Source organism: Carettochelys insculpta, chromosome 3 (assembly GCF_033958435.1).
Source record: "Carettochelys insculpta isolate YL-2023 chromosome 3, ASM3395843v1, whole genome shotgun sequence".
Lineage (NCBI taxonomy): Eukaryota > Metazoa > Chordata > Testudines > Carettochelyidae > Carettochelys > Carettochelys insculpta.
The window spans coordinates 48,267,656-48,293,747 of NC_134139.1; the positions used below are offsets into that span (position 1 = coordinate 48,267,656).

General features: G+C 45.2%; 1 protein-coding gene across 1 annotated transcript in view; it reads right to left on the reverse strand.

The window, feature by feature from the left end:
• KIF6 (kinesin family member 6) overlaps positions 1–26,092 on the reverse strand; it is a 310,424-nt gene that overhangs the window by 41,854 nt on the left and 242,478 nt on the right. The window contains exon 16 of the mRNA XM_074988562.1: positions 13,615–13,665. Coding sequence (XP_074844663.1) covers positions 13,615–13,665 — 51 coding nt within the window. The remainder of the gene's footprint in view (positions 1–13,614; positions 13,666–26,092) is intronic.

Genomic DNA, 26,092 nt, shown 5'->3' on the forward strand with positions numbered 1-26,092 from the left:
TGGACACAGGAGATGGACGTGTTGAGAGTCTGTGGGTTAGTTTAAGAGGGGTAAAAAACAAGGGTGATGTCCTGTTAGGAGTCTACTACAGGCCACCTAACCAGGTGGAAGAGGTGGATGATGCTTTTTTAAACAACTAACAAAATCATCCAGAGCCCAGGATTTGGTGGTGATGGGGGACTTTAACTATCCAGATATATGCTGGGACACTAATACAGCGGGGCACAGACTATCCAATAAATTCTTAGACTGCATTGGAGACAATTTTTTATTCCAAAAAGTTGAAAAAGCCACCAGGGGAGAAACTGATTTGATTTTAACAAATAAGGAGGACTTGGTCAAGAATTTGAAAGTGGGAGGCTGCTTGGGTGAAAGTGATCATGAAATCATAGAATTCACAATTCTAAGGACTGGCAGGAGGGAAAACAGCAAAATAGAGATGATGGATTTCAGGAAGGCAGATTTTGGTAAACTCAGAGAGCTGGTAGGTAAGATCCCATGGGAGGAAAAACTGAGGGGAAAAACAACTGAGGAGAGTTGGCAGTTTTTCAAAGAGACATTATTAAGGGCCCCAAAACAAGCTATTCCCCTATGTAGGAAAGATAGCAAATATGGGGAAAGACCGCCTTGGCTTAACAAGGAGATCCTGCATGATCTCAAACTAAAAAAGGAATCCTATAAAAAATGGAAACTAGGACAAATTACAAAGAAAGAACATAGGCAAATAACACAGGAATGCAGGAGTAAAATTAGAAAGGCTAAGGCACAAAATGAGATCCAACTAGCTACAGGGATAAAGGGTAACAAGAAGGCCTTTTACAAATATATTAGAAACAAGAGGAAGACCAAGGACAGGGTAGGGCCATTGCTCAGTGAGGAGGGAGAAACAGTAATGGGGAACTTGGAAATGGCAGAAATGCTTAATGACTTCTTTGTTTCGGTCTTCACAGAGAAGTCTGAAGGAATGCCTGACATAGTGAATGCTGGTGGAAAAGGGGTAGAGTTAGTTTTTGAAATAAAAAAAGAACAAGTTAAAAACCATTTGGAAAAATTAGATGTCTGCAAGTCACCAGGGCCTGATGAAATGCATCCTAGAATCCTCAAGGAGCTGATAGAAGAGGTAGCTGAGCCGTTAGCTCTCATTTTTGGAAAGTCGTGGGAGACAGGAGAGATTCCAGAAGACTGGAAGAGGGCAAATATAGTGCCAATCTACAAAAAGGGGAACAAGAACAACCCAGGAAATTACAGGCCAGTCAGCTTAACTTCTGTGCCAGGAAAGGTAATGGAGCAGGTAGTTAAGGAAGTCATCTGCAAGCACTTGGAAGGTAGTAAAGTGATAGGGAACAGCCAGCATGGTTTTGTAAAAAACAAATCATGTCAAACCAACCTGATAGCTTTTTTTGACACGATAACGAGACTCGTAGATAAGGGAGAAGCAGTGGATGTGGTATACCTAGACTTTAGTAAAGCATTTGATACGGTCTCGCATAATATTCTTATCGACAAACTAGGCAAGTCCAACTTAAATGGGGCTGCAATAAGGTGGGTGCATAACTGGCTGGCTAATCGTACCCAGAGAGTAGTGTTAATGGTGCTCAATCCTGCTGGAAAAGCATAACAAGTGGGGTTCCGCAGGGGTCTGTTTTGGGACCAGTTCTGTTCAATATCTTCATTAATGATTTGGATATTGGCATAGAAAGTACGCTTATTAAGTTTGCAGATGATACCAAGCTGGGAGGGGTTGCAACTACCTTGGAGGATAGGGTCATAATTCAGAATGATCTAGATAAATTAGAGAAATGGTCTGAAGTAAACAGGATGAAGTTTAATACAGATAAATGTAAGGTGCTGCACTTAGGAAGGAATAATCTGTTTCACACATACAGAATGGGAAAAGACTGTCTAGGAAGGAGTACAGCAGAAAGGGATCTAGGGGTTCTAGTAGATCACAAGTTAAATATGAGTCAACAGTGTGATGCTGTTGCAAAAAAAGCAAACATGATTCTGGGATGCATTAGCAGGTGTGTTGTGAACAAGACACGAGAAAAGAAAAGTTACTCACCGTAGTAATGGTGGTTCTTCGAGATGTGTCCCCGTGGGTGCTCCACAATAGGTGTTGGGCTTGCCCGGCACCGCAGATCGGATCTTCCAAGCAGTTTCTGCCGGACCGCGCATGCGCCGGCGCGCGCCGCTCCCTTGCGCGCTCCTGGCCATGTGCGCGATCTGGTCCCCGCCAGTTCCTCGACCAACCGCCTCGGGTGCCCCTGCAAAACACTAACAGAGATCCGAAGCGGGGAGGATGGGCGGGTAGTGGAGCACCCACGGGGACACATCGCGAAGAACCACCGTTACTACGGTGAGTAACTTTTCTTTCTTCTTCGAGTGTCCCCGTGGGTGCTCCACAATAGGTGACTACCCAGCAGTAACCCAAGATAGGAGGTGGGTAATCGGATAATGTGCAGCTTGTCCCCGAGAGGACCGCTGCAGAGAGACGGGTATCCTCTTGGAATACCCTGTGAAGGGCGTAATGCTTGGCGAAGGTGTCATAGGATGACCAGGTCGCCGCTCTGCAAATGTCTTTTAACGCAACGCCCTTGAAAAAGGCTGTTGATGCCGCCACCGCCCTAGTGGAATGAGCCCTGGGAGTGGCCGATAAAGGAGTCTTTTTGAGCTCGTAGCACATTTTTATGCAGGATACAATGTGCTTTGAGATTCTCTGCGAGGAGAGACCTTCTCCTTTCGATTTGGGAGCGAGGGACACTAGGAGTCTATCCGTTTTCCGGAAGGACTTGGTCCTGTCTACGTAGAAGGCTAGCGCCCTCCTCACGTCCAGGAGGTGTAGGCGCGCCTCTTCGTTGGAGTTATGAGGCTTTGGATAAAACGAGGGTAGAACAATAGGTTCGTTAATGTGAAACTCGGAAGAAACCTTGGGAACAAAGGCTGGATGCAGCCGTATGGTTACCGCCTCCTTGGAAAAAACAGTGCAGGGTGGCGTTGCCATGACTGCCGCGAGCTCGCTCACCCTACGAGCTGACGTAATTGCGAGAAGAAAGGTCGTTTTTATTGTAAGGAGGCGGAGGGGAACCGTGGCCAAGGGCTCGAACGGTGGTCCCATTAGCGTGGTAAGCATCAGGTCCAAGTTCCACGAAGGTGGAATCGGTTTCCGAGGAGGGTATAGGTTTACCAACCCTTTGAGGAACCTGGTAACCATAGGGTGGGCGAACACCGTGTGCCCTTCCTCCTCATGTCTGAACGCCGAGATGGCGGCAAGGTGGACCTTCAACGAGGATAGTGAGAGTCCTCCTCTCTTGAGGTCCAGTAAATACTCTAGTATTGTAGGTATAGGCACCAAAAGGGGGGCCAGCTGTTTGGTAGAACACCAAGCCGTGAAGCGAGTCCATTTTTGCTTGTAGGTCTTCCTGGTGGAAGTCCTCCTGCTACTTTCTAGGACTTGCTGTACTTCCACTGTGCATGTGCTCTCTAGGGAGCTGAGCCATGGATTAACCACGCTTGCAGTCGCAGGCTTTGGGGGTGCGGGTGCACTATGGACTCCTGGGCTTGCGTGAGCAGATCCGGCGCCACCGGAAGAGACATCGGTGGACGGTCCGACATGCGCAGGAGTAGGGGGAACCATTGTTGTCGATCCCACATTGGGACTATCAGGATCATCCGGGCCTTTTCCCTCCTGGCTTTCTGCAAGACTTTGTGGATCAGCACTGTGGGAGGAAACGCATAAAGCAGGGGGCCCCTCCACGGGATCGCGAACGCGTCCCCCAGGGACCCCCATCCTAGTCCTGCCCTGGAGCAGAATCGTGGGCACTTCTTGTTGTGCTGAGTGGCAAACAGGTCTATTTGGGGAAAACCCCATGCGTGGAAAATCGGCCGTAGCAGATCGGGACGGATCTGCCACTCGTGTGTGAGTGCAAAACGCCTGCTCAGCTGGTCTGCCTTCACATTGTGCGCACCCAGCAAGTATGAGGCTTTCAAGATTATATTGTTGGCGATGCACCAGTTCCATAAGCGGATTGCCTCCGCGCATAAGGCACGGGATCGAGCTCCTCCTTGCCTGTTTATATAAAACATGGTGGAGGTATTGTCTGTACTGATCCCAACGACTTTGCCTTGTATGTGGTCTCGAAAGTGTCTGCAGGCGTTGAACACTGCTCTGAGCTCCAGTATATTTATGTGTAGTGACTGTTCCGTGGGTGACCACAGTCCTTGAGTCACCTCTTTGCCCATGTGCGCTCCCCACCCTATGAGGGAGGCATCTGTAGTGAGAAAAACCGATATTTGCGGCTGGTGGAAGGGTACCCCTGTTAGCAGGTTCCTGGGGTTTACCCACCATTGTAGGGATTTGCGCACCCCGGCTGTGGGCGACACCACCCTGTGAACAGTGTGTACTGCCGGTTTGTATACACTCGCCAGCCAGTGCTGCATGCTGCGCATGTGTAACCTGGCGTTCTGTACTACGAACGTCGCCGCTGCCACGTGGCCCAGCAGCTGCAAGCACGTCAAGACCGGCACCATAGGGCTGAAGGTGATGACCTGCACAAGGGAACCGATGGCCCGAAAGCAAGCCTCTGGTAGATATACTCTCGCTGTAACCAAGTTTATGCGAGCCCCTATGAACTCTATGTCCTGTGTGGGGTCTATTTTTGATTTTGCCAGATTGATAACCAGGCCGAGTGAAGAGAACGTGTTTGCTGTGATGCGTATTATGCGCAGAACCTCCCCCTTCGAGGCCCCTTTGAGCAGGCAGTCGTCCAGATACGGGAAAATAAATACCCCCGTCTGTGCAGGTAGGCTGACACCACTGCCAAGGTCTTGGTGAAGACTCTGGGGGCCGAGGAGAGGCCAAACGGTAGGACCTTGTATTGGAAGTGTTCGTTGCCTACCATGAACCGGAGGAATCGCCGGTGAGCCGGATGGATAGTTATGTGGAAGTACGCGTCTTGTAAATCGAGGGCTGCGAACCAGTCTCCATCGTCCAGTGCTGTAAGGATGGAGGCGATTGTGGTCATCCGAAAACGTTGCTTGCGCAGGTCCCTGTTGAGGCCGCGAAGGTCTAAGATGGGCCTCCAGCCTCCTGTCTTTTTCTCCGTGAGGAAGTACCTGGAGTAGAACCCTTTCCCTTGCAGTTGCTCCGGCACTCTTTCCACTGCCCCTATGAGCATGAGATGGTCCACCTCCTGCCTGAGCCTCGCTACATGGGAGGCCTCCTGGAGGTGGGGCTTGGGTGGAGGTCGAGACGGTGGGAGCGACTGGAAGGGGATGGCGTACCCCGTGGCTATGATCTCCAGCACCCATTTGTCTGTGGTGATCCTTTGCCACTGGTCGTAGAATGGTCGGAGGCGATGGTGGAATAGTCGCTTCGGATGACCTTGTGCGATGGTAGTGATGGCGCAGCCCTGGATCTGTATGTCAAACTTGTGGCCTTTGGCCCCGCCCCGAGGACGCACAGCTCTGTTGTGAACGTCGCCTGGGAGTTCTGTGCTGCTGGTGCTGTTGATGTTGCCCTTGCTCATAACCCCTGTGGTACTAGGGGTGCTGTTGCTGGTACTGGTACCGTCTTTGTTGAGGGTAGTACCTTTTCTTTGTGTATGGAGGGGTGTAAATCCCCAGGGTCCTGAGTGTGGCTCTTGAATCTTTACTGGAATGAAGGACCGAGTCAGCTGATTCAGCAAACAGCTTCTGGGAGTCGAAGGGAAGGTCAACTATCTTCGCCTGCAGATCCCTCGGTATACCCGAAGTCTGGAGCCAGGACTCCCTTCACATCACCACTGCCGTTGCTGTGGAACGTGCTGCTGTGTCCGCAACGTCCAGGGCGATCTGAACTCCTGTCTTCGAGGCCGCGTAGCCTTCTTGCACGATGGCTTTGAGCACCGGCTTTTTGTCCTCTGGAAGCGAGTCCATGAGGGAGGTTAACCTGGAATAGTTGTCGAAATTATGGTTCGCTAAGTGCGCTGCGTAATTTGCCATTCGCAACGTTAAAGTGGAGGAGGAGTAGACCTTTCTGCCGAACAGCTCTAGCTTCTTGGCATCTTTGTCTGTTCCCCCTGTCCTGAATTGAGATGTCTTTGATCTTTGTTGCGAGGACTCCACCACCAAGGAATTTGGCTGTGGGTGGCTGAACAGGAACTCCATGCCCTTTGCCGGCACGAAGTATTTCTTATCCGCTGTCTTTTGGACAGGCGGAATAGTCGCAGGGGTCTGCCATATTGTAGTGGCGGACTCTAAGATCGCTTCATCAAGCGGTATTGCTACTCTGGAGGAGGCCGGAGGTCTCAAATTTTTGAGGAGCTTATGGTGTTTCTCTTGCACCTCTGCTGTCTGGATGCCTTGCGTGAAGGCCACCCTCTTAAACAGCTCTTGAAACTGTTTGAGATCGTCTGGAGGATGGACGTCCCCCGGGGCCGTAGCCTCGTCCGGGGAGGAGAGCGAGGAACCGCTGGGGTACGTCTCTCTGGACCCTTCTGGTTCCTGCTGGTGATGGTACACCCTCTCGCTAGAGGTTTGCGAGGGAAAATCTCGGGGTTCCATAACCAGTCCCCCCTGAGATGCTTGAGTCTCTGTCCCCGGTCGCAATTGACCTCGGGGGTACGAGATCGTCTGTGGGGATCTTTCCCTAGTAGATTGCCGATGGTGTCTATGCCCTGCGTGGTAGGGGCGACCATGGCAGTATAGGCACTGTTCTTGGGAAGGTAACCTAGACCACTCCCTTGATGCATACCCTCTGCATCTGGGGGAGGGAGATCGTCGAGACACTGGAGAGAGCGATTTTGCATAATAGTCCAGCGGTTCAAACCCCAGGAAGGGTGAAGGTGGTCCCAGCCAGGGTGAGGCTGGTTGCAAAAATGGAGAAGGGGGCTCCGGGTAGGCTAGGGAGGACCCCTGCCTTCTGGTTGGAGTCTGCAACATAAGCGGAGGGCTGTGAGAAAGCAACTCCACAGCCCTGTCCGGAGAGGGGCTGCAATGCCTCCTCTTGGCTACGTCTACACGTGCACCCAACTTCGAAATAGCTTATTTCGATGTTGCGACATCGAAATAGGCTATTTCGATGAATAACGTCTACACGTCCTCCAGGGCTGGCAACGTCGATGTTCAACTTCGACGTTGCTCAGCCCAACATCGAAATAGGCACAGCGAGGGAACGTCTACACGGCAAAGTAGCACACATCGAAATAAGGGAGCCAGGCACAGCTGCAGACAGGGTCACGGGGCGGACTCAACAGCAAGCCGCTCCCTTAAAGGGCCCCTCTCAGACACACTTTCATTAAACAGTGCAAGATACACAGAGCCAACAACTAGTTGCAGACCCTGTATATGCAGCACGGACCCCCAGCTGCAGCAGCAGCAGCCAGAAGCCCTGGGCTAAGGGCTGCTGCCCACGGTGACCACAGAGCCCCGCAAGGGCTGGAGAGAGAGTATCTCTCAACCCCCCAGCTGATGGCCGCCATGGAGGACCCCGCTATTTCGATGTTGCGGGACGCGGATCGTCTACACTGTCCCTACTTCGACGTTGAACGTCGAAGTAGGGCGCTATTCCCATCCGCTCATGGGGTTAGCGACTTCGACGTCTCGCCGCCTAACGTCGATTTCAACTTCGAAATAGCGCCCAACACGTGTAGACGTGACGGGCGCTATTTCGAAGTTACTGCCGCTACTTCGAAGTAGCGTGCACGTGTAGACGCAGCCCTTGTGTGCAGCCTTCCCCCTCCCTGGAGGAGGTAACTCCGCCTCCTGACGCACAGGGGATCCTGGCCCCGTCCGCACCGTGCTAGGCACGCTCGAAGGCGGTGCCGCACGTGCGGTGTCCTTCGGTGCCTGCAGGCTGCGTGCCTGCGCGCTCTGCACCGCCGGTTCCCTGGGGGTCGGTGCCGCTGCCTGCGGTGCCGCCGGTACCGGCGCTTGTTTAGCCGCCGCCCTGCCTGCGGTGCAGGGCGGCTGGCTGATTATCGGAGGCTGAGCTGCTTCCACGTGGCTCTCCGTGCCGCCGCCGATCAGCTGTTGCTGCAGCTGGGGGCTGCTCGCTCCTCCCGTCCCGCTCGCTGTTGCTGACGGCAGGGATCGGGCTGGGGAGGCTTTCCTCCGTTTTTGCGCTGATGGGGTGAGGGAGGCAGCTTTCCTTTTATGGGCCCCGGAGGGTCCCTCCTGCTGCGGCTGCTCCGACACGTCTGGCTGGAGGGCCTTATCAAAAAGCAGCATTTTAAGCCGCATCTCCCTGTCTCTCCTTGCTCTGGCTGTTAATTTAGCACAGAAGGAGCATTTCTGTGCAACATGGGACTCCCCAAGGCACCTTATGCATAGACTGTGCCCATCGGACGCTGGCATCGCCTCTCAGCAGGACTCACATTTTTTAAATCCTGAAGAGGACATTGTTGGTGAGTCTTTCAGTTGTTAAACGGGTACTTAGCACCTTCTCTGTGCTGTTTTCCCCTTCCGATGGCCTGCCGCAGCAGGAGGGCTGATGGCCCTATGCTCCTGGCCTCCGGCGCTTGTTACTGGGACTGGATTGAAGCTGTCCCGCTTGTAGTTTGTTTGTTGCTTTTCTTTTTTTTTTGCAAAAATAACAACCGGCTAACTTGCAGTAGCCTAAGTACTTGAAAAACTTTAAAGAAAAACAGTTAAAGTCATTGAATACGCTACTTGGCCTTAGCCTAGTTCGGATTCCATCTGCAGCCGACGGCGGTTAAGAGGAACTGGCGGGGACCGGATCGTGCACATGGCCAGGAGCGCGCAAGGGAGCAGCGTGCGCTGACGCATGCGCGGTCCGGCAGAAACTGCTTGGAAGATCCGATCTGTGGCTCCGGGCAAGCCCGACACCTATTGTGGAGCACCCACGGGGACACTCGAAGAAGAATCATTCTTCCGCTCTACTCTGCGCTGGTTAGGCCTCAGCTGGAACATTGTGTCCAGTTCTGGGCACCCCAATTCAAGAAAGATGTGGAGAAATTCGAGAAGGTCCAGAGAAGAGCAACTAGAATGATAAAAGGTCTGGAGAACATGACTTATGAAGAAAGGCTGAAAGAATTGGGCTTGTTTAGCTTGGAAAAGAGAAGATTGAGGGGGGACATGATAGCGGTTTTCAGATATCTTAAAGGGTGTCATAAGGAGGAGGGAGAAAACTTGTTCTTCTTGGCCTCTGAGGAGAGAACAAGAGGCAATGGACTTAAGCTGCAGCAAGGGAAGTTTAGGTTGGACATTAGGAAAAAGTTCCTAACTGTCAGGGTGGTCAAGTACTGGAATAAGTTGCCAAGGGAGGTTGTGGAATCTCCCTCGCTGGAGATATTTAAGAACAGATTAGATAGACGTCTATCAGGGATGGTGTAGATAGTGGTTAGTCCTGCCATCGGGGCAGGGGACTGGACTCGATGGCCTCTCAAGGCCCCTTCCGGTCTTAGTGTTCTATGATTAAGAGACAGCTGGAAGATGTTTACACTGGGATTCTAATTGAAATGTATGTATTATTTTATTGTGGGATTCTAACCAACTCAATGATCTTTCCACCATTTTTTCTTCAAAAATCTTTTGATGGATTTATGGTTATGAAGAAAGATTCTAAGAGAATTGAGACCTGCTGTTCTCTGAAATACTATACCTTGAATAAGATAAGCAGGCAAATGAGGTCCCCCAATTCACAGAATAACCATTAGGTCAAAATACAGAGAGTGTTTAAAAGGCTCAATGAATAAATGAAAAAAAAAAGTCTGGAAAATATTTTGCGTGGTCCACATTTAGTGATAAGCATACAGCAGTGTTCAAAACAAAAGCCAAACCTCACTGGCTGCACAGTATATTGAGGAACATTGATGGAATATCCCCAATGCTGTGTGCAGCTGGCAGGGTCAGTGCTGTACTTTTTCCCTGGGGTCTGTAAAATAAGTACATACTTACCTTTTTATGAAAATCAGCTGAATAGTTATTTAAAAGAGCATTTTCCCCTTTATTTCCTAAGTACAATAAGGAGCCTTTGAATATCTGAGCCCAGGCCAGATGTTACAATGCAGACTAGAACATACAGTTGGAGTGTACACATTTTTTATTTTCTTTGAAACACTGGATAAGTAATTCTCATAGACAGCAATGTCGTGGGTTACCTTGGAACAAATTTAAATGAAACATACTGGCTGTGTCTACACGGGCACAAATCTTCGAAACAGCCGTATTTCAAAGATTACTAATGAGGTGCTGAACTGAATATTCAGCGCCTCATTGGCATTAGGACGCTCCTGGCCACAGCGCTTCAAAAGCACTGCTTTTGAAAGCGCGCAGCTCGGCTACATGGGCTCCTTTTCGAAAGGTGCGGGTCCTTTCAAAAAGGAGCCCTGTGTAGCTGTGCTGTGCTGTGCGCTTTCAAAAGCAGGGCTTTCGAAGCGCCGCAGCCAGGAGTGTCCTAATGCTAATGAGACGCTGAATATTCAATTCAGCGCCTCATTAGTAATCTTTGAAATATGGCTATTTCGAAGATTTGTGCCTGTGTAGACACAGCCACTGAGTCAGATGCTCAGGTAGTTCTACTGAAATCAAAGGAGCTATGTACATCAACTGATTTGACCCAGTTAGTCTATGTTGATTTTTACCAGCTGAGGATCTGGTTTATTGCATCTTATATACTTGAGTAGTTTCACAGGGCAGAAAATTACTGAGTGTTTACTTGACAAACCTATCACCATAACAGATTCATATTATCTAGTCCTCTGGATTTCCTAGTGTTTTCTCCTCTTTGTAGCTACAACTACATTAGAGAATTTTGCCAACAAAACTCACAGAGCATCTACACAAAAAATGCATTCTGTTGACAGAAAATTGACAGAATGTGGTACTTTTTGTCGACAGACTTCTGCATCTTTCCCATGAGGTAGAACGTCTTTCTTGACAGGATCTGTTGACCAAAAAAAAGCCATGTGGATTCTCTGGGGGCGGGGGGCCCTCTGTCGACAGACAGGGTTTCCAGGACACCGGGCAGCCCTGTCTGCTGTGCTTCCAGTTGGCCATTCTGTTGAGAGAGCAGCCAGGAAGTTGGGCTGCTCTGTCAACAAAGCAGATCGACAAAGTGAACTGCTTTCATGTGTGGCTGCAAACTGTTGACAGAAAGTTTGTTGGAAGATATCTTCCAACAGTAACTTCTGTTGACAGATCATTCTAATGTAGACATAGCTTGTGTGTCTGATTTTTAGAATACAAAATTTTTAGAGCAGGGCATGCCATTAGTTTGTGTATTATACAGACCTGAGTACAATTAAAATGATTTTAAATATATAATATTCTGTTTGAATTGCATTACAGAAACAAGTCAGAGTGTACACTGATGACACCATCCTTAAATTGCATGCCAGGCACTGAACAGGGCAAGTTGAGGGATAGTGGGCCCTAGCTTAGCATCTGTGGTTTTTATTGATTTGTTCTGCAGCAGTGTTTCCCAAACTTAAAACATTCGTGTACCCCTTTCGGGACTTTGGCCTTATCGGTGTGCCCCCTCTCCCAGTGTCATACCAATGCTTATCTCCTGATTTTTAGTAATTTATTTTCTGCTGCATACCCCTTGAAGTCCTTTTGTTTACCACAAGAGATAAGCGTATCACACTTTGGGAAATACTGTTCTACAGAATAAATGTTCTAGAAAAATGTTTTTGCATTTAATTTATTTTCATAAAAAGGAATAAAAAAGAAGAAAGGGCACGATGTGGAATACTGCCAGAAGAGAGTACTGTGCAGTACCTAAGATGCAACCCACTGGAAAGCTGTGACTCTTGGATGGTGTCTACACTACCAGTTAAAATCAAATTTATTAAAAGCAATTTATTAACGCTGGGTTTTATCAGTTCGATTTTGAGCATCCTCACCTTCCTACATGCTCCCCACAAAATCGACTTACTGCTGCCACACACACACGTAGCTTAAATGAAGTGCTGCAACAATGTATTGTGGGAACCTATCCCACAGTTACCTGAACCCCATAGCATTCTGTCTATTTCCATTGGTGCAGCATGGAAAACAAATGCCCCACAAGTAGCTGTGGGTATCTGACAACATCTTCCCACATTTCATTCCCCTTTTTCCCCTGTCGTGTTAAACAAACGTCCCTTTCTGCAGAGAGGGGTCTAGCTTGCCTTTATAAGAGATGTGCTTTTTATAATTGAGGGGAGGGGAAGGATAGTAAACCTGTCCCAACCAGCAGGTTTTTGAAAATGGGATGCAAGAGCTTTGGATCTTTGCAGGCTTGGATCTGGATGTAGACCTACTGTCAAAAAAAATCCTCAGAAGAAGAAGCTGGCTAAAAGACCCACCAGCTACAGCCAGCACCAAAAATGGTGACCGCCCAGGAAGACCCACCATCAACCCCTATTAACTGTGTGTCTATGCTTGGATCTAGGTTTGGACCTGATTCTGGATTTAGACCTCCTGGAAGAATATATTTAAGTAGACACAAGTGCTACACTGAAACTGCAATGAATCACTGAAACAGTTATGGCTCGGGGTAGCTAAAAGAGCCCCAGCTATAGCCAGGCAGACTATGGCCAGCCCCCAAAATCATGACCACCCCGGGATACCCACCACCTGCCTCAGTTAACTGCATGGCTAGGCTTGGCTGTAGGTTTGGACCTGAATCTGGATTTAGGCCTCCTGGAAAAGAACACCCTTATAAGAAGAATATGTTTAAACAGACACAGGTGCTACACTGAATTTTCAGTGAATCATTGAAACAGTTATGGCTCAGGGTGGCTGAAAGACCCCAGACTATAGCCAGCCAGACTATAGCCAGCCCCAAAAATGGTGTCCACCAAAAGAGACTTCCCCCGGGCGGCTAAAAGAGCCCAGACTACATCCAGGTTTGGCCCTGCCAAGAAAGACCCTCAGAACAAGAATATTCCTCAGTGCAAGTCTTTGAGAACTATGGTAATTGTATAGCTACTACATTGCCTTCACTGAAATAGTTATGGCTTGTGGTGGCTAAAAGACCACCAAGGGAGACATCCCCCAGGTGGCTAAAAGACCACCAGCTACAGTCAGCACCCAACAATTGTGACCACTGAGGGAAACAATGCAATTTGGAGGCTTGGGCAAAAAGAAATCTGATGAGATTTAACAAGAATAAGTGCAAAACCCCACATTTAGGACTGAAGAATTTCATGCACTTCTGCAGGCTGGGGAACAACAGAGTGGGCAGCAGTTGTGCAGAAGAGGACCTGGGCATTACAATAGATAAACTGGATATACTCAAGTTCCTCCTCTGCAGCCCAAGTGAATGCTCTACCTACTTGGCCAACAGTTATGATGGGACACTACCACCACTACTACTTTCTCCTCTCATTCTGTGAATCAAGCACACAACCCTCCTCCACAGCAATTTTTTTTCTTAGTTTGGGTTTACTAAATCTTTTTTTTTTTTGGTCAAATAAAGTGTTCATCTGAAAATTTTTGCTCAGTTCTTTACAAAATGAGAAAAATACATTAATTACTGCAGAAAATTCATAAATCAAAAACTAAAGAACCCACAAATATTGTTTAATCTCAATTGCATGTGTCCTGTTCACATTCTGTATAAACACTGGAAAGTGCCCTCTCTTCCAAATGTGATAGTTATTATTCTTACAAAGAATATTCTGGTCTTACCTAGAGCTGCCATTTGCATGTGTCGCTGGGTTATTTCTCCTTTCAGATGATCTGTGAAAGACACAATGTGCAAATAGATAATGGGTTCAAAATCTCAGAGACTAATGAAGGAATTTCCTATGAGGCCAGCCAAATTACATAGGTCCATAGGAGTGGAAATGTCTCCCTAACCGTCCTCCACTTATTTATTGTAGCTAAATTGGATCAGGCATATTTTGGTCTCATATATCCTAAAACATAACTCAATAAGAAACACTGGAACTTAAGTTATCTTCTGTCAATGAAGTCAAGCACGGAGTTTACTTTCAGCACTGGTGGAGGAGGATGGAAGGGAGATGAGTTAGATTTAAATCAGTCTTGGTCCATCACCAATCTTGAGCTGGTCAAATGCCAAAGAGGTTCTCAGTCTAAGAGTAAGTCTGTCTTGCAAAAGCCTGGAGATGTGATTCCCAGCTCAGATGTACAACGAATTCTTTATTATACAGCATTGTACTGTTCGGAACTCTCAAATAACTGACATTTTAGCTGGTTATTAGTTAGATTTTGCATTACTACAGTATAGTGAAAGTAAATACAGATAAATACAGCAAATACAGTATGTTTACAGTGTACAGTGCTACTGTTGTTGGTAAATAAAGTGCTCTGCATACATTTTTGTTTGTTTCTTAATATCTAATTTTGTTTTTCTTTAATGTTATGCAATGCTAGGTATACCTGTGTATTATCCAGAATATTTGAATATCTGGCATCGTCCAGTCCCAGGGCTGCTGGATATGAGTTTACCGTACATGTGCTAGCTTGCTGAAGCAAATGCATAAGACTATCAGTGTAATCGCAACTGCACAGGCAGTGGTATAAGTTAGCTGCCCAAGTACAATCCCTCACAATCCCATGGATATCTACTCCAGTGGCTAGCCTAAACCTCTACATTCAATCTGCTATTTTTAGAATGCTAGCATGATAGGGTGATTGTATTTCCAAAAAGGTGGTAGAAAGGGACATTTAATTAGGGCTGGTTCCCTAATGGTCTGATCTGATTTTCATTTCTGTAATAATGATAGCATCCTCTTCATTCTTTTAGCAGACACAGGAATTTTAATTTTCTTCTGTGGTTACTGACAACAAGAGGAAGAGTGGAATTTGTTTGGTTAGAGGGACCAAAACAGTATATGACTTCTCAAATAACAAAAGTTTAATTTATCTCTAAGCATCGGAAAACTTTTCGGAGAGATTGTGTGCATTTTGGGAGATGTAGCCTGGCCTGGAAGCCTCACCTATAGGTGTAAAATGGTGGCATTAGGCATCCAAACATCAGTTCCCATGAAGCACTGTGATAGCTCAGGTGAGCATGGTTTAATGTTGAACTAACCTGAAATGAAGAATTTTAATTTGGTTTGACAAACTGAAATACTTCAGTTTGGATTAATCTGAACAAAAACTAGAGATTTGGTTTTGATTTCCCCAAAAGAAGCTTTGGGATTCAAGTGAAAATTCTTCATTGATCATCAGCAACAACCCCTGGGCTCAGCACCTGTTGGTGTCTGATGCCTCTCTCACTATTTCCTTCCATCTTTCCCCGTCCAATGTGGAGTGGCTTAGTTTCTGTAGACTAGTTCCACACCAATTCACTATATCATTTATCCATTTTCTGTGTGGTCTGTGCCTCCTATTCGAACCATCCATTATTCCAAATACCAGAGTCTTGATTTTTCATTCATCTTCCATTCTGTAGTTATGCCCAAATAGCTGTAACTTCTGTTGCATAACTTTCTGCCGTAGGTTCTCTTTCAAATGTATCTTCCCATATAATTCCTTGTTGGTGACCTTTTGCATCCATCCTATTCTCAGGAACTTTCTATAAAAACTCCTCTAGAATGCCAATATTCTTCCCTTTGAATCTATCACCCACGTCTCACATACTTGGCTCAATCTAATTCTTGACCTTCCCGCCCACCCCTCCACTCTCTGATTTGCTCACCTTGATTATCTTTTTCTGATTTGTCCTCCTTGCTTACTGTTTTTGGTTCTCTGTGCCTTAAATATTGAGTCTGTTCTGGTCTGGCTATGGTCTGAAGAAGTGGGTCTGTCCCACGAAAGCTCACCTAATAAACCATTTTGCTAGTCTTTAAAGCGCTACTTGACTGCTTTTTGTCTCACATCCATACAACATGCTGCTGAATATACACGTTTTCAAGATGCTTAGCTTAGTTCCTAAGCTGATCGCTTTAAGGTGCTTAGCTTCGTTCCTAAGCTGATTGCTTTGCTTCCCCAGATCTTATGCATCACCTTCAAACTCGCTCTTGCTTTCGCTATTCTGTTTCTATTTCCTTCTTACAGTTTAGATCATATGTTATGTTGCTCCCCAGATATGTGAACCTCTCTACATTCTCTAGTTCAGTCCCATCTACACTGATCTTCCTACCTATTTCCTTATCACCAAATACCATTATTTTTGTTTTATCAACGTCCATAATCAGTCCATACTGCTTCTCTTCCTTGTTTAGCTCCTGTACCCTTTTCGCTAGCTTCTCCTCGTCTTCTGCAATGATGACTATATCATCTGCAAACCTCAAGTTGTTAAAATGTTGAAATTTTGTGTGGAAAAGCTTTAATGAAAATGATCTCTTTTTTGTTGTCATTGAAATTTTCAGAGAAAAGAAAATTCTGACCACTTCTACTCATAAGTGGTATAAGAACACAGGTTATCCTAAGGCAATTCTGAAAGTTCATTAGTGACAGAATTAGGAGACAATTTCAATACTGTTGCCTGTGTTAACTTTTTCAAATAAATAAACATAAGATTTCAGACTCTAGTACTGCCAGTTCTATAATCTTCACAAACACAAATATTTATCCAAAGCACAATGAGGAATCATAGGCTCAGAAAGAAAAATATCTCCTGATCCCAATAATGGAAACTTGTAGACAAGGTAGCTTTTAAATGTGGTTTGCAAAAATTGAATTTAAGACTTGGCGGGCATCTCTCTCCATATGGTTAATTCTGTTTTCTGAAGTCTCACCAAACAAGCAGCTAAAAATAGCCCTGCAGCTGATACCAAATCATTTTTTCCAGAGGAGTCATTCTTCATTTGGAGATAACAGTCCCAATAAAATGTTGAATGCTGCAACTCCACATGTTCTGGCAAAAAAATAGTTTTGGGGAATTTAAGAATTCACTCAGCATGCAGCTCGCTGTCATTAGGGCTGAGATAAATCTGTTGGTTTTGGCCTGTGTTTCTGGACACATGTACCATCCTGAGGTATGGAAAAGAGATGGAAAAGTAAAAGAAAACTCCAGCCTTGTGACAAGAGTCAACAGGCATGGAGGAGAGTGGAGAAGACAAACAGACAAAGAACACCAAATTAAAGAATAATAATCTGAAGCAGGGGAAAAGCTTCTTGCACGATAATGCTGATAATTAAACATCATATTCAGTGATTTAAAGGATACAGATTTCATCTCAAATTAGATGTAATTAACTAGAAACTAGCATGAAAACAAAATACTCCACTGAGTTTTCCTTCAGCTTCCATTTTGCACAAGCCCATTACTAAATGGCTGCATAACTCAGTAATGAAGTCAGAGAACCACTTGTCAAGGAAGATGCTATTAAATGGGAACGTTTTCAGCTTAGATGAATAATAATCTAAGTACAATACCAAACGTATACGATCTCAGCGGAACTGCATAGAACCTCTTTAGGAATTTGCCTTCTAATAGGGAAAAATATTTAGGCTAGGTGAAAATTTACCATCACATATTTTTGTCTTAAAAAATGTTATTTCAGATGCTTCCAGAAATCAAATGGAGCTGTGTTCTAAAATATCACATTCAAATAAAGTGTTGACCTACCACACACACCAGATCAGTACAGAAATAAGCACTCTGTAATTTTAGAAATATGGAAGGAAAAGGCTTCTTTAGGGCTTCTTTTGAATTTTTATCATAACATTCGAAGGTTCTCTTAGCTTTAAACATTCTAAAAAATGACTGCACTACAGAATGTGAAAATTGCAGTCTCAGGCATGAAATTCTGGAAATGTTGACATTGAAATTGCATATGCAACTGGAGATGATCCAAATGAGAATTTCCATTTTGCAGGAAATTTTGACATTTTGAAATTTGTTCTGAACTGAAGTAAAATGCATTTTAAAAATGTCCTATGCAATGGAAATATTCTCGGAAAAGTTTATTTTGTAATTTTAAAATTTTGTGCTGGAATTTCAAAATGTTGCAGAATTGCATTTTGTTTTATGCTTTTTTCATTGTTATATTCATTTTATTATTCTTAAATTACCTCATGGCATGAATTATACACAAGCAGAAGCTGGGGCCAGATTTCCAAAGTATCCCAGCTCTCATTAGGCCCTTTCATAAGGGTAGATTTTGAAAACTACTCAGCATTCAGTAGTTTTCATCGTGACACTTCTGGTCAGATTTGCAAAAGGGCTGATCCAATTTGCTGTTTTTTGCTTGTTTGTTTTGAATCTGTCTCCAGTTAGGGCTCACATTAAATAAATGTCAAACTCAGAATGAAAAGCAAGGTCCTTGGATCACAGACTAACATCTAAATCAACAGCCTATAAGGTGGATCAGGTGTCATTCTGCCGTTCTGTAATGCACATTTTCTGGTCAGCTGTGTCTACACTGACATTCCTCTTTCGAAAGAGGCATGCAAATGACGGAAAATGAAAATGAAGATGAGGTGCAGCTTTGCATATCTGGCACCTCATTTGCATATTCTTATTTCGAAATAGCTTCTTGTGAAAGAAACCAGTGTAGACACTGCTCTTTCAAAAGTAAACCCCATCTTCGAAAGAACCCTTCTTCCCATAAAAAAGGGAAGAAGAAGGATTCTTTCAAAGATGGGGTTTACTTTCGAAAGAGCAGTGTCTATACTGGTTTGCTTATTTCGAAAGAAGCTATTTTGAAATAAGAACATGCAAATGAGGTGTCAGACATGCAAATCTGCACCTCATCTGCATTTTCATTTTCCCTAATTTGCATACCTCTTTCGAAAGAGGAATGCAAGTGTAGACACAGCCATGCTGTTTGCATTGCTATTGTGGTGAGAAAGGGGCATAGAAAGGAACAACCATCTGTAAGAGGAGTCCCTCTGTAGCAAGAATGTTCTTGATGGCATAAAGTTGCTTTAGCACGGCAACACCACTTTGGGTTGGCCAGAACTCTTCTACACTCTGGTAGTCCACAACTCTCAAAACAGCTCCACGGGCTTTAGACAACTTGGTAAAATTTAAAGAAGTCTTTGGAGGCTCTTTCAGAAGGTTGACCATGACCAGCTAGCACACTTTTAAAGGTGTTAAACCCAGTCTTTAAAACAATAGTCTTTAAAAATGTGGTAGTTAAAATGCTTTAATCAACATATTTTAAAGTAAGACCTGTTTACCTAATCTAGAGAGGACCTAAATGAACTCTCAGATTTTGGAGCACAATCATCTTACAAATGGTGATTTCTGCAACAAATTCCATGGCTTCAGAATACACAGTAAATGAGGCCCTGAGCATAAGTAATCACAGAAGTTTTCAGTTGCAGTATTAACGGTACTGGTGTGTCAGTGCTGTCTGGACTCTTGCTCCATTGTAGAGATGTTTACAACATTTTTTGGTGTCTAAATTTAGATCTGGGCTTTCTAAGATGAAGATCAGTGAATATTTTGAAATTATTATTTTAGAACTGTCTAATGGGATCATGCCCTTGGACTTCACTTGTTGTTTTAACATAAACTGGATTTGTATCTTCCCACCTGAATGCCCTAAATTACTATATATGCTCAAATTGTAACCATACCTATCTTCCTCTCAAATGTTTGAGGATATGCAGGAAACTGATGCACATCTGGAAGTTGTTGCTTAGTTGTTTATCGCATCTATTTGTACATGAATTAAATAAAGAGCTGGCCCATTACTGCAGTTGAAAACCAATGCCATAGGGATATCCTATAAACCAACCTTAATGCCGATACTGCAGACTAATCTTTAATGTTCTGGATGCTTCTAGACACAGCTAAATGCAGTTTATGTCTTCACTAATTCTTAGGAATTAATGTATTTGTTTATTAGCTGTGCACTGACCTATGTGAATTAAATTATTAGTATCAAGCCTGTTGTGGGCCTCCACCGCCTGAATAAGAAGAGATAATTTCAAAAGTTATGAGGTCAGTTTGGAGTTTTTCTATATGGCCCTCTGCAAAAATTCTATTTACATTCTGCCTCAAAAAATCAGAACTGAAACATCATTAGGAACAGGAAGAAATTCAACACTACAACAGGGTCATGGTGAATGATGAGCAATACTCTCCTTACGGAAAGAGAGAGACACAAAGGGGAGAAAAAATAACATGAAAAGAGTAGTAACAAAATTTAAAAAAAAGTTAGTATCCTGCAAATTGATGAAATTTAGATTTCTAATGAATAATAAACATCAGCTAATGACAAGCTAATTAAAAATAAAATCAGCAGAAATGTAGGGCTTGTTTCCATTAAGAAGGATATAATGGCACAACTATGGTGCACTAGCTTTGCTGCTATATCCCTGTAACATGAATGCAGACTTCAAGAAAAGAAGGGTTTTCTGTAAGTGCATGAACTCCAACTCCCCAAGCAATGGTAGCTAGGTAGGAGGAAGCACTTTTCATGCCAAACTATCTGCATCTATGTTGGGGTTTAGGTCAGGCATAGCTGTAGTGCACAGGGGTGTGGATTTTTCACACCACAAAGTGCTGTTCCTTTGTTTTTATCCTGTAATTTCAAATAGCAAGATGTAATATTTTAGAGAGAGACTTCAAAACTGTAATCACAAGGGCCTGGCACATAGAATGTTATACATAACAAATACACACTGAACTATATTTTTGCAGCATTATGTTAAAACTATCAGGCCAAGGAATTAATGAGAAAAAAATCTGAATATTATCTGCTATTTTGGTGGACACATAAACATATCTGGTTTATTACAAAATGACTTTGAAACTATCCTTGTGGTCAGAAACAGACTGGGGCTTCCAGGCACTGGGCCATGTTAAATAAACTCCCAGGTGAGAAATTACATCTGGGACTATTTGCCCCGATAGCCTGTTCTCTTTAATTTTTCTTTGACACTAGAGATAATACAGGGATAATATGCTTGATTTAGTTAGTCAAAAATGTCAAAAGAAGAGCAAACAGCACCACTGTTTATCTCAGATTATGTATTGAAAAATATGCTATTGGAGGTCCATCTTCTGACTCCAGCATTCCTTTCTGACACTAGCGTCACTCCTCTGCCAAGCAGTAGCAGACATCTGGGACTTTGCAAGTTTAGCTTCCCATTTGAAGAAGAAATCAGTGATGCAGAGTCTGGAGAAATTTTAAGTTTCTATATACCACTCCTCGACCAGAGCTGGTCAAACTACATGTGGGCAATCTTTTGTTTCAAGAACATCAGTTCTACACTAATGACAGACTGCCAGAGAGCCATTCCATATCAAGGATTAACTCTAATCAGAGACTAAAGCACACAGCAAACTCCTCTGATGCTCACAGCTCTTTTTACAAGGACCACTGCCTCTACATAAAATGCTGCTGAACAACATCCCTAATGCCAACATGGCATGTCTTTCCATGGCTGAAAATTGGCTTGCATGCTAGGGAAAAGACCACTACCACGAGAGGAAACTTGCCTTCCCATGAGCAAGCTTCAACTCTGCTGAATCTGGAGTTTTATGAACTCTGAAAAATACTGATCTTACAACCCAGAAACGTCAATCTTCCACCTTTACCACTGGACCCTCTGTTCTGTGTCCTTCTTATCACTAAGCTCACTGATCTAGTAGCCCATCTCATGTATCAACTAGAAATGAATAGTTTTAATCCCCAGCCCATAAAAGAACAGTTCTTACCTTCTGGTATTTGGACTCTGCCTGATTATAAAGGCTATTTATAGTAGTGCTGGAAGTTTGCTAACTAGAACCACAGGTAGATTGCCCTACTGCATGGCATGGTTTTGTTAGCAAGTTTATAACACCATTCACTCCTGCCCTTACTGCATAATGGAACCCTGGCATTGTTTTTACTTCCCTATGTTACTTGTGGCCCCCAGTCAGAATGAAAGCCTTACTGTGCTACAAGATGTACTAACACAAAGGAAGAAACAAGCATTTCCTGGAAGAGTTTACAATCTAAATGGACAAGTCAAACAAAGAGCAGAAAGAAGGAAGCATTATTATTCCCATATAATAGATGGAAGCTGAGGCATTGAGAGATCAAAGGATTTGCCCAAAACCATGTATCAAGTCTACGGTAGGGCTAAGAGGTGGGAACTAGTGTCCTAACCTCCTTCTCTTTCATTATGGCTCTGGATGACAGTATTAGTGCAAGAATATAAATGGCCTTATATAAAGGGCCTAAAATGAAAGTGAATCTGCTGCACATGTGATCAAAATACCAATATAGAAGTTTCATTCTAGAAATGCAAATGTAATTTTACACTAGGAAGCTAATGTAAGTGACATTTAAATGATCCATCTTTAAGATCAGATCCAGGATAGAAATATCACATATTAAATAAATGAAACAAAACAAAAAATGAAGGAGGGATTTGGCCTTATTTCAGATACTTATCACCAGAGAATATAATGTCCCCTCCTAGAGCAATTTGTGTTGAAGTTGATTTCAGAGAGAGTTGGATGAGGTCCTCAGTGTTTTGAGTTGCTTGGGATTTGGAACACTTGCCCTCCAGGCCATCAGTTGAAATGCAGCTCAGGATGACTGTAATTGAAAGAGTACTATCTGCAAGTTACCTGTACTCAAGGTGAAATAAATTTGGTAGGTTGAATCCAGCTGCTTGTGGACATATGTTCACTTAATAAAAATACTGTCATAGTTGGCTTGACTTGACACTCTTCCTAACAGTCTCAGTAGAAAGGCCAAGAATTAAATGGGCATGGAGACTAAGGCTATGTCTACATTAGAGTGATTTGTCGACAGAAGTTCTTGTAGAAGGTATTCTGTGACAACGCTTCCGTTGACAGAACTCATCCAGGTAGCAAAGTGGATTGAAAGAGCGATTCGCTCTGTTGACAGAGAGCAGCTGGACTACCTGGCCACTCTACAGCAAAACAGCCAACTGGCAGCACAGCAGACAGGGCTGCAGGTCACTATTGCCTTCCAGGAGCCCTGATAAGACGCTCCCTTAAAGGGCCCCCCCACCGACACCCACTCCCTGCCGATGCTGCAAGTGTGCCACCTCCTTGAGGGACAGCACAGCTGGAGCAGTGCTTCAACTCTTTCTGGGAGACATAAATCATTCCAGGAAGCTATATTGCCAGAGCAGCCCCTGGGTTTGCACTGGCCCCACAGAGGTGCTTCAGCACCAGCTGCACCTCCTGAGGGAAGTCCTCTTCTCCCTCCCAGAGAGTGATCCCAAGACCACCTTCAAGGAGCTCACCCTGGCTGCAAGACAGTCACACCAGCGCCTGCCCGCACAGGTGCATAGGCAGATCTGGAGGCACTGCACCTATTCTGACTGGTGGGACTGGCTGGTCATGGAGCAGTGGGATGGCCAGCAGTTGCTCCAGAACTTCCAAATGAGGAAGGACACCTTCCTGGAGCTCTGCTCCTGGCTCGCCCCCACTATCTGGAGACAGGACAACTGGCTGTGGTCCACAATCCCCATGGAGAAGGGGGTCCCAGTCACCCTCTGGAAGCTTGTCACCCCTGACAGCTACCGCTCAGTGGGCCACCAGCTTGGCATGGGGAAGTCCATCATTGGGGCCCTCCTCAAGGAGGTAAGGCACTCTTGGACTGCAGTCCCTGCATGGGGACCAGGGAGGTAGGCATCCCACCCAATAGGGACCCTCAGGATGCGGGATCAGGGCTGTGAAAGGTGGGGTTCACAGGGGAAGCCTCCTTCCTGGGGGACCATGCCACCCCGTTCTCACACAGTCCTGATGCCTGGGGGAGGGCAAATGGGAGGGTCCTGGAGAGCTGGGAGTGGAGGGGATGCAAAGGGGATGGGACAGAGACTCCCTCCCTTAGTTGTGATGTGTGTTTAGTCCCCTCCCTCTGCAGGTCATGACAGCCATCAACACCATCCTGGTGTTGTGGGTCATCTGTATGGAAGACTTGGCTGCAGTCATGGATGGAGTCACTGCTCTGGGGTTCCCAAACTGCGTCAGGGCCATTGATGGGACCCACATCCCAATCCATGCCCCAGAGCATAGCACAGCCAAGTATATAAACCGTGGACAGTTCATGGACATTTACGTTGGGTGGTCAAGCTAGGCACACAATGCTCGTGTGTTCCACAGCTCCAGCCTGTGCCAGAGGATGAAGGTGGGCACCTTCATCCCCTGCCATGATCTGGCGGTTGGGGACGTGCAAAGGCCACTCTGCAACATGGGGGATGCAGCCTACCCCCTCATGCACTGGCTCATGAAGCCTTACACTGAGCAGCTGGATCCCAGCTGTGAACTCTTCAATGCCCACCTCGATTGGGCAAGGATGCAGGCCAAGCGCACCTTCAGCTGTCTCAAAGCAGGCTTTAGGTGTCTGCTCCCCCACCTGAATATTGGGGAGCACAACATACCCCAAGTTGCAGCAGCGTGTTGTACCCTGTGCAACATTGTGGAGGAAAAGGCGGATGCCTTCCTGTTGGCGGGGGGGGGGTGGGTGGCCACCAGCCCGAGCGCCATTCATATGAGCAGCTCCCATCATCCAGGCCCACCAGCAAGAGCTGTGGATCTGTGAGGCCCTGAAGAAGTACTTCTCCGAGTGCTCCAGTAACCCTCCTCAGGGCACCCCCAGAGGCAGCCTCAGGCTCACAGCCCTACCCCATCCCCACCGTGACCGCTCCCTCTCATCCCTGCCCAACCCCTGCTCAATAAAGAAGGATGCAAGTGTGGTGAACCAAAGAAAAACATGTTGAAAAGAAATGGTGTAATAAACTATTTTCAATAAAGCAAACTACAAAAGTCTGAATTATGTATGGAGGGGCTTATGATAGGCAGTTTGGGGCATGAAAACATGACTAGAGGGGCTTGGGGCAGGGGTGGAAGGGCTTCAAAACATGGAGGAGGTGGGGGGAACCATGAACCCAAAGGGCAGCAGGACTCCAAGGGGCATCAGCCTTGGGATCCACTTCTGCTGCAGGTTCTAGGCCCCCACTGGGGCCAGGTTGGGGCTGGGACTAGGAGGAGGTACAGAGGATTTTTTCCAGGCACAAGGGGCTTCTGACAAAGGTGTTTTTTTTGCCGGCAGAACAACATCTACACTATGTGATTTCTGTTGCAAATATGCAAATTAGCCTCATGAATATTCACATTAAGAATGTGAATCTGCAAATGAGCCATCATTTTGCATTTTTGAGACTGCTTATTTGCATCAAATTGTTAGCACTAGGGCTCAGTGCAGAAACAGCCTAAGTGTGTTGCTTTGCTGATTAAATTTCCCCCTTGCTTGTTTTGAAGTGGGGAAAGAGCGAAGAGAAATGCAGTACTACTGCCAAACGTGTGATAATATTTATCTGCGTGGTGGCAAATGAAACCAAACTAGCAAACTACTGCATCCCATTGTTAGTAAGCCAGAGGCTGGGGATGGGAGCAGGGGAGGTGCCGTTCAACAAACAGAGAATGAAGGCCCCAAAACTGAAAACACTAACATGCGTTTACCTTTAAACACTTCAGTAGTCCCATTCAAATCAATAGGACTACTCATGTTTGTATAAGTAAGCATGTGTGTTAATTTATTTAAAGGATTGGAGCTTTTGTTTACTTTTATGATTTTCAAGAGGCAAGATTCAAATTGACAACCATAGAATCCCCATGGCAGCTCCTCAGGATAAATCTTGATCCAAGCCTGAATATGGTCCAACAACCAGGCCCAATGGCAAATGGAATTTTGCAAGAAAACATCCATGAATAGAAATGTTCTTCTGACAAACTGTGTTTTAACTGAAATGAGATAGGGGGATCTGCACTGCCTCCTCCTACTCACATGGAAGCTGTGAGGAAATCTGAATGACCCAGAGATTTCCATCCAAGCTTTCACAGCCAGGAAAGACACGCAGGTAGGCGGCAGTTATCAGAATGCAAACTCAGTGCAATATGTATGTTTCACAAAAGAACTTTCAACTTTTTTGCTGTATGAATAAAGCTAATGTTCGCTGCTCATTACTAACTAAAACACCAACCATGGGGCCAAATGCAAAAGTCTTTTCAGAGGTTTTATTCAATCCTTATTTAAGCAGAACTCCTGCCAACCTTAATGGGTGTTTTGCTTGACTAAGAACTTCAGGATTTGTTCCATGGAATTTACAAGTCTCAGCTGGAGATAACAATTCATACTATGCTACCTGAAAGGGGAAACACTATGTAGTGATATTTTGGGTGGAGTTATCTGTTCATTAAATCTTCATACTGGATTAATTTATTTGTGAATTGCTTGCTTCTCATTTGATCTAGGTTTGCCTCTGGAACATA